General features: G+C 41.8%; 1 protein-coding gene across 1 annotated transcript; it reads right to left on the reverse strand.

The window, feature by feature from the left end:
• Positions 1-6,900: 6,900 nt before the first annotated feature.
• leap2 (liver-expressed antimicrobial peptide 2) lies at positions 6,901-9,419 on the reverse strand. Its single transcript, XM_036548553.1, has 3 exons — positions 9,236-9,419; positions 8,495-8,661; positions 6,901-8,365 (listed from the first exon to the last, which is right to left on the reverse strand). The coding sequence occupies exons 1-3, from the start codon at positions 9,302-9,304 to the stop codon at positions 8,326-8,328; spliced, it is 276 nt and encodes a 91-aa protein (XP_036404446.1). The 5' UTR covers positions 9,305-9,419; the 3' UTR covers positions 6,901-8,325.
• Positions 9,420-11,020: the final 1,601 nt, after the last annotated feature.

Here is an 11,020-nt window from a genome sequence, read left to right on the forward strand (position 1 = left end):
AATCCTAAATCCTTTTACTGGGCTTCCCTTTAGGCCCTGTCACCTGGCTGAGCAACCCCTCCCTCTCTCCTACTGGGCGCAAAGCAAAGCCCCACGCAGTCCCCACATAGAAATGCTGCCAGTTCAGAAGCACCATCAATAAATATGTACACACACCTCTGGTTCCTTTCCTCTGTCACTATTTTCGATAGCAGCAGCCGGCTGCATCATCAGATCCTCGCTGCCAGCCCACCAGCTCTTTCCATTTCAACTGGTAAATCTTCAGCTCTGGACTCTCAGCGTCCCTCAGAATTTCTCTCTCTTTCTCACTCTCTCTCTCATGCTCTCATGCTCTCTCTCACTCACACACACCAACCGCCATCGAAAAAGAAATCATTGTTTATCTGGAGGGGAGGCAGCACACTGGCACTGTGCACTACACACTCCTCGCTAGTTTTTACTTGTGTTGTACTCTACCTCACTTGTAAGTCATTTTGGATAAAAGTATCTGCCAAATGGATAAATGTAAATGTAAATGTCATCAGGTCTCCGCTGGCAACCCCCCAGCCCCAAACTCCACCGTTGGCTGGATTTCTCTAGTCCACCTCTCTGCCACCCACCACCATACCTTAGACAAGACTACTTCACGGGTGGAAAAAAACTAGAATGTGCTCAATTTGAAAAAGACTTGGGAGTAATAGTTGACCCAAGCTTAACAGAATCTAGGCAGTGTGCTGTAGCAGTAAAAAAGGCCAACAGGATGCGGGGATATATAGCCAAAAGTATTGAGTATAAATATAAAGAGGTTATATTGAAATTATACAATGCCTTAGTCAGACCTCACTTGGAATACTGTATGCAGTTCTGGGCACCACACTATAAAAAGATATCAAAGTTCTTGAAAAGGTTCAAAGAAGGGCAACTAAATTAGTTCCTGGCACAAAATATAAAAGCTACGAGGAAAGACTCAAGTTACTTGAGTTAACCTATTTAGACTAAGGGAGAGGAGGCTTAGGGGTGATTTAATTGAGGTATTTAAATTTATAAAAGGAATCAATAAGGTTAACTATAATAGATTCTTTAGGATGAGTTCAGTCTGTAAAACAAGAGGACATAAATGGAAACTAGTTAAGAGTAAGTTCCGCACTGATATAAGGAAATATTATTTTACAAAGAGTTGTCAATACATGGAATAGGTTGCCAGGTCATGTAGTTGAGGCAGAGACCCTTGCTGTGTTCAAGTCTAGACTTGATGCAGTTTTGGATACTCTTTAATTAAGAAATGGCGAGCTTAGTTGGGCCGAATGGCCTGTTCTCATCATCATATGTTCTTATGTTCTTATACAGTGTGCAGTACAGTAGAATATATTTTTTGTGACTGAAGCGCATCCATGTTTCAGGAGGAATACCATAAAATGCAGACAGGTATGCACCAGCAAAGACAAACAAGGAACTACTCCTTTTCCCAACAGTCCCTAATACAGATATGCATATATACAGTGTATGTTTTGAGGAAATGCCACACCTTTATTATTCAGGCCAGTGTGGTGTTTACCTTGCATTGGAAAGATAAGAACAACAAAACTTGAGTGCCATCTGGTGTACTTGAATGTTGATTTCATGCTCCTTGTGGAGAATAAAAAGATTCCGGGTTAAGTCAGTAGGAGGCGTGTCGGTCCTGTCCGTTCTGCTGGTAATTAGTGCCAAAGTGTTGCCAGAGCAAGGTCAAATGAGGTTGCCTGGTTGGTTTACAGAGGTCTTTTGCTACTGTTTTTTTCCCCATGTCAACATGGTGTTCAGTATTTCAAAGATAAAAAATGTGTCCAAAGATCCTTTTCATGCTTGATTATGAGATTGCAGCAGAGGAGATTTTTTGCTTTGTTAGTTTTCTCTTCCATGCGAGTGAGACATCCTGTTTATCACCAGCAGATTGTGTTACTATACAGCGTAAATGCCTCAAAAGGTGAGAATTAGCATGTACAACTTTTGCCAGAGAACCACAGAGTCCAGCAGATCTTAAATTTCAGACATTAATTTGGCAGCTGTGAACAGGCGTGTTTTGTGTAACATTACTCCTAAATGATGCAAGTCCAAGAAATGCAAGTCCAAGAAAAACTGCTCTATTACCAAGTGGTAATAGAGCAGCCACCAACCTCTTGGATATTAACCAAGTGTGCTGGCTAATGGCACCACAGAGACCTGTGTTAATGCATAAACCCAACTTTCCTCCCATGTAAAATAAGTAATGTTCATTGTGGATAATGTTGGTGGATCTCATGCTATTGGTTTTTTTTTAGAAGTTTCAGAGAATAGACAATTGTCTGCAAACTCAAGAAAGCTTCAGTTTACATGAGACTGAAATCTTTTTATATGGTATAATCTCCTCTTCTGCTTTGTAGAGATTGCTTTTTACCTCATATATACATTTCATTTTTTAACACAATGAGAGACAATAACATGACTCTGGTGGGACTTGAACCCTTTAAATGACTCTATGGCTTTGTCTAGAAGTCCAATGTGCTATCCATTGCACCATTGCATTGAGTCAGACAACAGCAAAGTTGAGCTTTCAATTTATAACAAGCCATGTTTGTTGCAGCCACTGCTTTTTATGAAGATCTTAACTTCTTGAATCTATGATAAATGAAGCTTCTCATTTTGCTTTATATATCTGGATGGAGTCTGGAATAACTGCACAAAATAAAGGCCACTCAAATCAGATGATCAGATCAGATTAAGGCAAAAAAAACCCTTCCCCATCTAACCGTGAGAGCTGAATGTTTAGAATCAGCAGTCTGTAAACAACTCCCCTCAGTCAGAAATGTGGAATCAGGGTTGGCTGCTGGCAGCGACTCTTTAATCACTGACGCAATCAGAGTGAACAAGGGTGTGACTTGGGGCCCTTTGGGATCACACATAAAATATGGGCTGTTACAGAAGAGGTACAGACAGTGCTTTCAGCATTCTGTATTAAAAAATGAAAAGAGAAGCAGCCATGAATTTTTCTAAAAATCAGCTGAGGCATAAATAAATTTCAGGGGCTAGTAGTTTTGAGTGACTCAGCTGAGAAGGTGTTCACTTTGAATGCAGGCTGAACCCTACATCCCAAAACTGGCTGTCTCATTTGCAGACAATGACTGCGACAGAGGCTAACACATTGACTTTGTTCCACCAGGGAACCAGGCGGGTCAGCCAGGGTTTCTTTGTCTCACTGCCCTCAGACACCCCGTGATTTGTGTATTTGTGTGTGTGTGTGTGTGTGTGTGTGTGTTTAACACAGCACTTCGAAATAATGAACAGCTAAAGTTCTGTTACCTCATAAGAGGAATTGAACACTCCACTCAACAACCACAAGAGGGCATTGGCACACATGTCATGCATGAGCGGAACAGTTTATGGGGTGAAATCCGTGCCCAATAAAACTGAATTTGTGTTTGTATCAATTGTGACAGTGTTGTGCAGGTTCACACTTCACAAGAGCTATCTTAAAGTTCAGTTCACACAGATTAAAATGAACAAGTTCACGTTCATAGTGCACAATTTTGAATTTTGAGCAAGTTCACAGTCCCAGTTCATTTCTTCCATTTTTTAAATGAGCTGCTCCAGGGACTATTTTATGCGTACGTCTACATGCGCAGTAATTGTTACACGGGATATGGGCAGCTGGTTGCGAGCTGTCGAGCTGTCTGTTTGATGAGTTGCACTAATTAAAACGACTCAAGTATGGAACAGCGCCGTCCGTGTTTATTCATCAAGCAGTAACTTTAACACACCCAAGGATTCCGAATCTCGCGCAAAACTGAACGAGCTCAAGTTCACGATACGTTCAAGTTCACCGTTCACCGAAAAAAGTGAACATGTTCAACGAACGCGCTCTTTAACGCGTTCATGCACAGCACTGATTATTGAATATATTAACTGAATCGGAAGCTGATCAAACTCTGACCAAACAGGTAAAGCTCGAATTTATCGAAATTAAATACAAGTTTAAAGGTTAGTCATGTTCAAAAATTCAAGTAAATTCGCTTCTTTTTGGCACTGATACCACTTCGTAGCACCTAACACAGTAGGCCTATAGGAGGCACAACAGCACGTCATCGCCGGAATGAGTTTGAAAACAGTCTCATTAACTCAACGTAGGAAACTCGACCATAGGTTTTAAAAAGAGCTATGCAAGCAGTTGAAAAATCAGTCCAACGATATCATTTCAGGTCCGCAAGTCTCGATGTTGTTCTTCATAATTTAACAAGATATCAGAGCCTTGTAAACGTAGGAAACGGGAGAACCGTTTCTCAAAGAAACAGTTGAGACTCTGCTAAAGTGTCGACATTTTTCGAGAAAAGAAAAAAGAAACATCTACAGCATGCATCACGTTGTTAAAAATCAGTTTCAATGTGTTAGTGCTAAAATGGTTCGGGGGGAAGGTTACTGTATGTCTCCCATAGCTGTCCTTGTGAGGAAGTCAGCGTCTCTCATCCTTCCCAACAGGATAATATGCGACTGAAAAGAATCCGACAATTAAGCAGAAAACAAGTGCGAAAATAGCAACAGACGCTTCCACAAACAGCCATGCCCTTGAAATTGAAATGACTTCTTTGTTTTACACACAGGTCAAACAAGATAAAGAATATATCGTGTGTTGTTAAAAAGAGAAGGTTATTTCAAAGTACACAAACGGCTGTGGACGGAGATACGCGACCGCAACAACTCAGACAGCAATGTCAGAAATGGAAACCAAAGGAAAACCTTGACATGCCATAAAGAGAGACCAACGCCAGTTCATTAAATTGAATTTCTTCCTTTGATTGATTTTCTCTCTTAGACCAGACCCTAAGCAGTAGTATTTGCTCGTAGCAGTGAGGTCACAGAGTACTGATCATTTCCCTTTGTGTGATATGTTAAATAATGCAGACTCGAAAAAGGTTCTCAGTCTTTTTGTCGTCGCTGCTACCAGAGGACGTCAATAAGGTCCATCAAAGACGTGCCTCAACTTCAGTTTCCAAAGAAAGAAATAATATGTAAGTTAATGGAACATGTACAGAAGTATTCCCCTACAGTATTATAATGGTTTGTCACGTGCGTGCAGTCGCATGAACACTTCGTGCTTCGTGAGACAAGGACCACGGATGTAACCCATTTTCTTTCATTCTTTCATTGAGCACCAGTTCAGTATTATTTATAATGATTGTAATGGTTGCTTTTCAGGGACCTTCCAACAAGGCAAGTTCATGTGTTGCTCACACGCATACACACACACACACACACACACACAAACCCCACAGTGTAGCTGAACATGATGTTGTTCACTCCAAGGGGAACACTTTCTGGCCATTTTCTCTAACACTGCGGTGAGGGCGAGGACAGCAGTGTCAACCCTGGAGACTCTATCATGCTGGATGGAGAGGGCCTTCAGCTTGTGAGCCTTGTGAACTATCCACTGCATCTTGCCCATGAGGTCCGGGGACTTGTTGGCAGTGTTGGGCAGACCATTGCACTCGCTGCCTGGCCTGCAGAGAATGTCCCCCACTGCCCTGGTCCCCCCAGCTCTGCGCCTTAGTGGGAAGATAGTGTACTTTCCCTTCTCCAACGCTTGCTGCCAGAATTCTGGTCCCTGGGTTCACAGCCAGCTCTGGATAGAACATCTGTTCTGACAAGAAAACACTCCTTAACGAGGCTGGTTGTCTCTGTGTTTTATGGTCAACACGTCACACCCCACAAACTCCAGGGAGGCAAACTGTATGAGCACACAGTCTTCATTCTTGCATGCACATACACACACACAAACAGACACACTGATGCACACACTTTTTAGAAGAGAATTTCTGCGGTGGAGCACAGCCAGTGTGTTAGTTGCGTAAGCTTGCAGAGGAGTCCCTTGGGAATTATAGGCCAATTTATGATGAGTGGGATCAACCTTTAGAATTAGTTGGGGGTTCTTTTAATGCAAACCAGGTCTGTATGGCAGGCTTTGACATTTTGATTCATTTGCATTCCTGGCCCCGCTATAGAGAGAAAGAGACCATCGCTGACACTCATTTTGCAATTTTCTGTGAGCTGGTATGCCAAAGGTTTGATTTGTGAGGTTCTGTGGTCCTTATGGACTGTTGAAGAGTATCAACAGAACAGAGCAATGTTTGCCTTGCAAAAAAGACTGTAAAACTATTGGGGTTTTTTTTCTCATGGTGGAGACAAGAAAGAAATGAGCAAAAGCAAAATGACTTCTGCATGCTCGGTTTGTGAAATGTGTTTTGACAGTACAGCCTTTCTCAGGGAGCAAGTATATCATGGAAAGTATAGATGCTATACTGCTTCTGACTGGCCTGGTTCTGACTTCATTATTCAGTGATGGGAGCCAGAGAGTCCCAAGCCTCACATCAGACCTTTGGGACTGCACGTACACATTTAAAACCCACACCGCGACCCTTTTTATCAAAAGCCCCACGAAATAATGACCATCAGCATTATCCCAGGTAATGTCCCAGTTAGAACTGTTTGAACATGCAGAGCTACGCGGTTCACTTGGCTAGCCCGTGGTGGACAAAAGGTCACCTTTATCTCTTTTTCTGGTGTTGAACAAATGATGTGATAAAGGTCAATTTACCACATCACTGTCTGAATTCTCGGCCTGTAACCCTTCACAGACACAGAGGTCACTCCCAAATGAAAATCAGCTGTTGGAATATTTTCTTCCAACGGAGTGTCTAAATCACATTTGCTCATGTTCACTCAGCTACACTCATGTCCTGGTTTGCAGTGAACTGTGTTGTCAACAATGTTGATGGATTTCTTAATGCCAGGACATTTCTACTTTTCTTTTTCTTCTTTGTTTTGCTTTTTGTTATTTGTGGTGTGTGAATACATGCACAGATCCAATGGTGTTGAAATGATAGCACACAAAATTTTCCGGAAAATAACTTTATTATTGTGAAAATGTCAAACTTAGATTTACATTTTTTAATTCAACAAAGAGCATGCAATGTGCATGTGTTAAGCCACAGTACAAAGATGGTAATTTTTTACAGTACAGTTTTACAGAAATATCTAAGCTAAACACATAAGAGATGGCATCACAGAACATATCTGTATGCTTTGGCAACCCAGTGTCTTCAGCCCAGGGCAAATCAACGAACAATGTGCCATTCATTCTAACACTTCTTCGTTCTAAAAAGCATAAACTCACCAAACTCACTTCAAATCAAACTGTTAACACATAAGATATTACATGTATCACCCGGTAGCTGTTGCGTACAATGGATTGAGGAGCTTTACAGACATGCATCCCAATTCATAAATATGAAATGTGCAAGTGAAATGTGACATAGGAACACCAAGAGTAGAAATGAGTCAAATAAGTAAAATAGGGCTTTGTAAGATTATGAACTGGAACAAAATCGTATTTGTTCTGCATTTATGAGACTGGAGAACAGTAGAGGATGAGTCATTTGAAGATACACTTCACGCACCTGAGTATTTGATAGCACTAAAACAGACAAGTTCATATATTAGATAAATAGGCACTCAGTTAAACAGCTTAAATACAAAAATAAATGTGTGTGCAAACATATAAAACATCAGCGGACCTGTTAAAATACTGCCATAGACCCTTGTCCTTTTTTTTTCACTCCGTGTCCATCTGTGGTTCAATGACATTGACTTTGATCTGTTCTCTCTGCTCACATCGCCTGAAAGCTCACGTTCAGCTCCAGAGACCGTTCCAGTTACATCAGCAAGGAAATCGTGCTAGTGCCTCACAAGCTGCGTGCTTGCAGCACCTTATAAAGTACGATTCTGTTTATGCGCTGTGAATAACACCGGTGTCGGAGGGACAAGGCACACCAGAGAAGAGGAATGCAGTACGTTATCACAGAAAAATGCTTTGGCAGAGAGAGAGCTGGCTCACCCTGATTCCAACTACAATTATGGTCTTTCCATGCTCAGCTTTTTGGAAGAGACTGAAAATTTATGTCAAACAGTAGCTATAAACCATATCTTAAAGCCCTAAGCTGTTGGACACGCTGGTTTCCTTTAAAAATGTCTTTTTGAGAGAGGAAAAAAAAATACTTCCTTTGAAGTCATTCGATAATACCACTTTTGTTCAATCACCTTGCAGCTGCATTTAGCATGTCCAGCTTTTTAGCATGTCCCACCTCTACCTATTCATGTGTACATGCCAACATGCCTCCCTAATAGGATTTTTTTTCCAATGAAAAAGAAATGGTTTCATCTGATTGCATCTCTATGTGTTGTGCTCTGGTAGCCAGACTTGCGTAAAAAAAATTGCTATTAGTCTACAGGAGACCAGTCTTCTCTGTCTGGAGAAAAAATGACGGCAGCTTGTTACTGCTTTTAAGATTTCATGGGCTGGTTGAAGGAACAATGGCCACCCCTGGAAAAAAAATGTAGATGAAAAATTGTGAATATTACAAGCGTATCTTGTCAGTAAAAGTGCACAAAGATAATTGTGCCTAAAGAAGGACCCCTACCTACGGGGTGTGGTGAGGAGGGCATGCCTTACCTGCAGATTCCTGTGGAACACTCGTAGTTGTTCTGACAGTAGGCCCCGTGGGGCTTACTTCCCATGATCCTCCATAGGGGAGTCATGCGGGCGACCCGCCTTAGTAGCCCTCCACTCTGGAGGTGGGTAGAGGGGTCGTCCTGCTTCGGAACAGGACTAGTGGACACCTACCACACACAGACACACACATACACACATGCACAGTCAACAATATGTTGGAAGCCTACTCACAGTAAACACTGACTATGACACTAAAACATACAGATTGTTGTATTAAAAATCTGTGCAAGGAAAAGGGTGAAAAGAAAAAGCTACACAATCTTTAGGTCTGCTGTAAACTCAGTTTTTTGCAAAGAGAAATGAATTCAGGGTAATTAATTTAAAAAATGCACACAGACAGTGATCGAATTAGATTTACATTGCATTTCACCTTTCATATTGAATTTTTTCAACTTCAGCTGTAAATTGGCAAAAAAAAGTTTTGTCCAAAAAAATACATGCATTGGCTTATGTCCCAGCATATTCAATTAAAATTTCATGCTCATGATCAGCAACACTTATGTATTTTTACGTTTGACACAATTTAGGTGTCATTGCTTCATGTCTTTCTGTGGTACGTCTTTGTTCAGTTCACTGCTAAGTCAGCTAAATCTAGCTTGATTGCATAGTTAAGTCTTGACAAAGTCCTGATGTTAACCCAATTGCTGCAGCTAAAAAGGTGAAATACAACAGGAGCATTACCTGCTGGAGAAGGACCAGCACCACCAAGCACCAGGCAGCCATCGCCCTACCGCAGTTCTGGCCGTGCATCTTGAGTGGGAGAGGAACGGGAGTGAGGCAGGCGACTTTTTCGGGGGAGCTTCTGGAGAGGCTGTGGCACGGCGTGTTCCTCTCTTTATGTTCCTGATCCAGCGCGTGGAGACGCTCGGGCTATCTGCTTCCCCCTCGCTCCCGGGTCGCCCTTTTTCTGCCCCTCGATGATGTCACGTGTTTGGTAAATATTTGAGCGTCACACAGATAAACTGCTCAGCAATCCCCCCCCCTTTCTGGCATTCTGGCACGGGGAAGCGGATAAGAGCAAGCGTGCTCATCTTTGTGGAGGGATCCGCCCCAGGCCTGGGTGGGTGAGCTGCGGGGGGAAGAGGAGGCTGCAGACTCAAGAAGATGTAAACTCCAGCCTCTCTTCCATGGCTGCGCAACATAAAGCGTTAACAGGACATCACGGAGGTGACTGCTGTGTGACTGCTCCTCACAGACAGGCTCCACACCTCCGGTTGCTGTATGACAAGATGCAAAGACAGACATGACAGTCATCGGTGTTCCTTTTGTACTTCACTCCAGTGTCATTGTCTCACTCTGATGTGCAGTCAGACAACACTATGTGAGAGGAATGCTTGCCAAAAACCCTCATATTCATGACCGCAAGCACAAAGTCACACAGTCGTGGCACATCTACAAGCACAAAGTCACACAGTCGTGGCACATCTACAAACACGAAGTCACACTGACGTGACATATCTACAAGCACAGAATCACACAGTCATGAAATACCTACAAGCACACAGCCATAGTCACGTATTCGCAGGCAAAAAGGCTATGCTGACAAATGACTAGACCGTGAACCGTGAAAATTGCCGGAATTAGACAGCCTTTAAAAAAAATCTGTCACGCAGTACAAGCATGAACCCGGGAACAGTCAAAATGCTGAGCTCTCTGTACTCAATGTTCTTTACTTTGAACTCCCATTGGCATCATTATTATCTTTTTAAAAGATATCCTCATCCAGGGAGACTTATATTTTCTCCTAGTGGATATTCGAGCAGCTCCAGCACTGTGGAAGCTAGGACATCCTCCCTAATTCTCCTGTATCTTCGAAGGAGATTTTGGAAGGGTAAATTATTCAAGTGTTCTGGCAATCTAATGTCACATGGCATTGTCCTCACAGCTGTCTGTGTCTAAATACAGAAATTAAATATAAATCTCAAACAGGGAAAAACAGTTTAAGTATAAAAGCTTGTTGAAGATTTTCATACTCAAGTGCTTTCCATTGATATGAAACAGGCCTAAATTCAATCTAATCATAATGTTCTTTAAATTCAAATTCAAAGGTTTTTTGTGTTGAATTTAACAGCTATCACCAGGAAACATAACTTGTTCAGAGAAGGGAAAATGGTAAACAAATTAAATTTCCCTATGAGCAGAACCATAAAATATAGCCAAAAATATTACTAATAATGTTACTTAATGGCTAGTAAAATTAATAATCATAGTTAATGTCTGTTCCATGCAATCATCATAATAATATACAGGTCTGTCTCACTCTGCTAGATAATAAATATAAGGTATCAACATTCTATGACTTGTTCTATGACCAACTTGGTCAGAGAATTTTAAAGCTCAGTAGTAAAGAACCCAGTACTATACTTTCAGAGTAAATGCCAGCGGAAGACAAGAGGAGGCACAGAAACATTGAAACTTGGAGAAAATGGCTGACTGTAAAAGGCGAGAGGAGGTGATGTGAAGGAG

Source organism: Megalops cyprinoides, chromosome 16 (assembly GCF_013368585.1).
Source record: "Megalops cyprinoides isolate fMegCyp1 chromosome 16, fMegCyp1.pri, whole genome shotgun sequence".
Lineage (NCBI taxonomy): Eukaryota > Metazoa > Chordata > Actinopteri > Elopiformes > Megalopidae > Megalops > Megalops cyprinoides.

Coding starts and splice junctions, on each gene's coding strand:
- leap2 (XM_036548553.1), bottom strand. CDS start 9,304: ATGCACGGCCAGAACTGCGGTAGGGCGATGGCTGCCTGGTGCTTGGTG. Junction 8,662..9,235: donor TGCTGGTCCTTCTCCAGCAG/GTAATGCTCCTG, acceptor TGTGTGTGGTAG/GTGTCCACTAGTCCTGTTCC. Junction 8,366..8,494: donor TGTTCCACAGGAATCTGCAG/GTAAGGCATGCC, acceptor TTTTTTTTCCAG/GGGTGGCCATTGTTCCTTCA.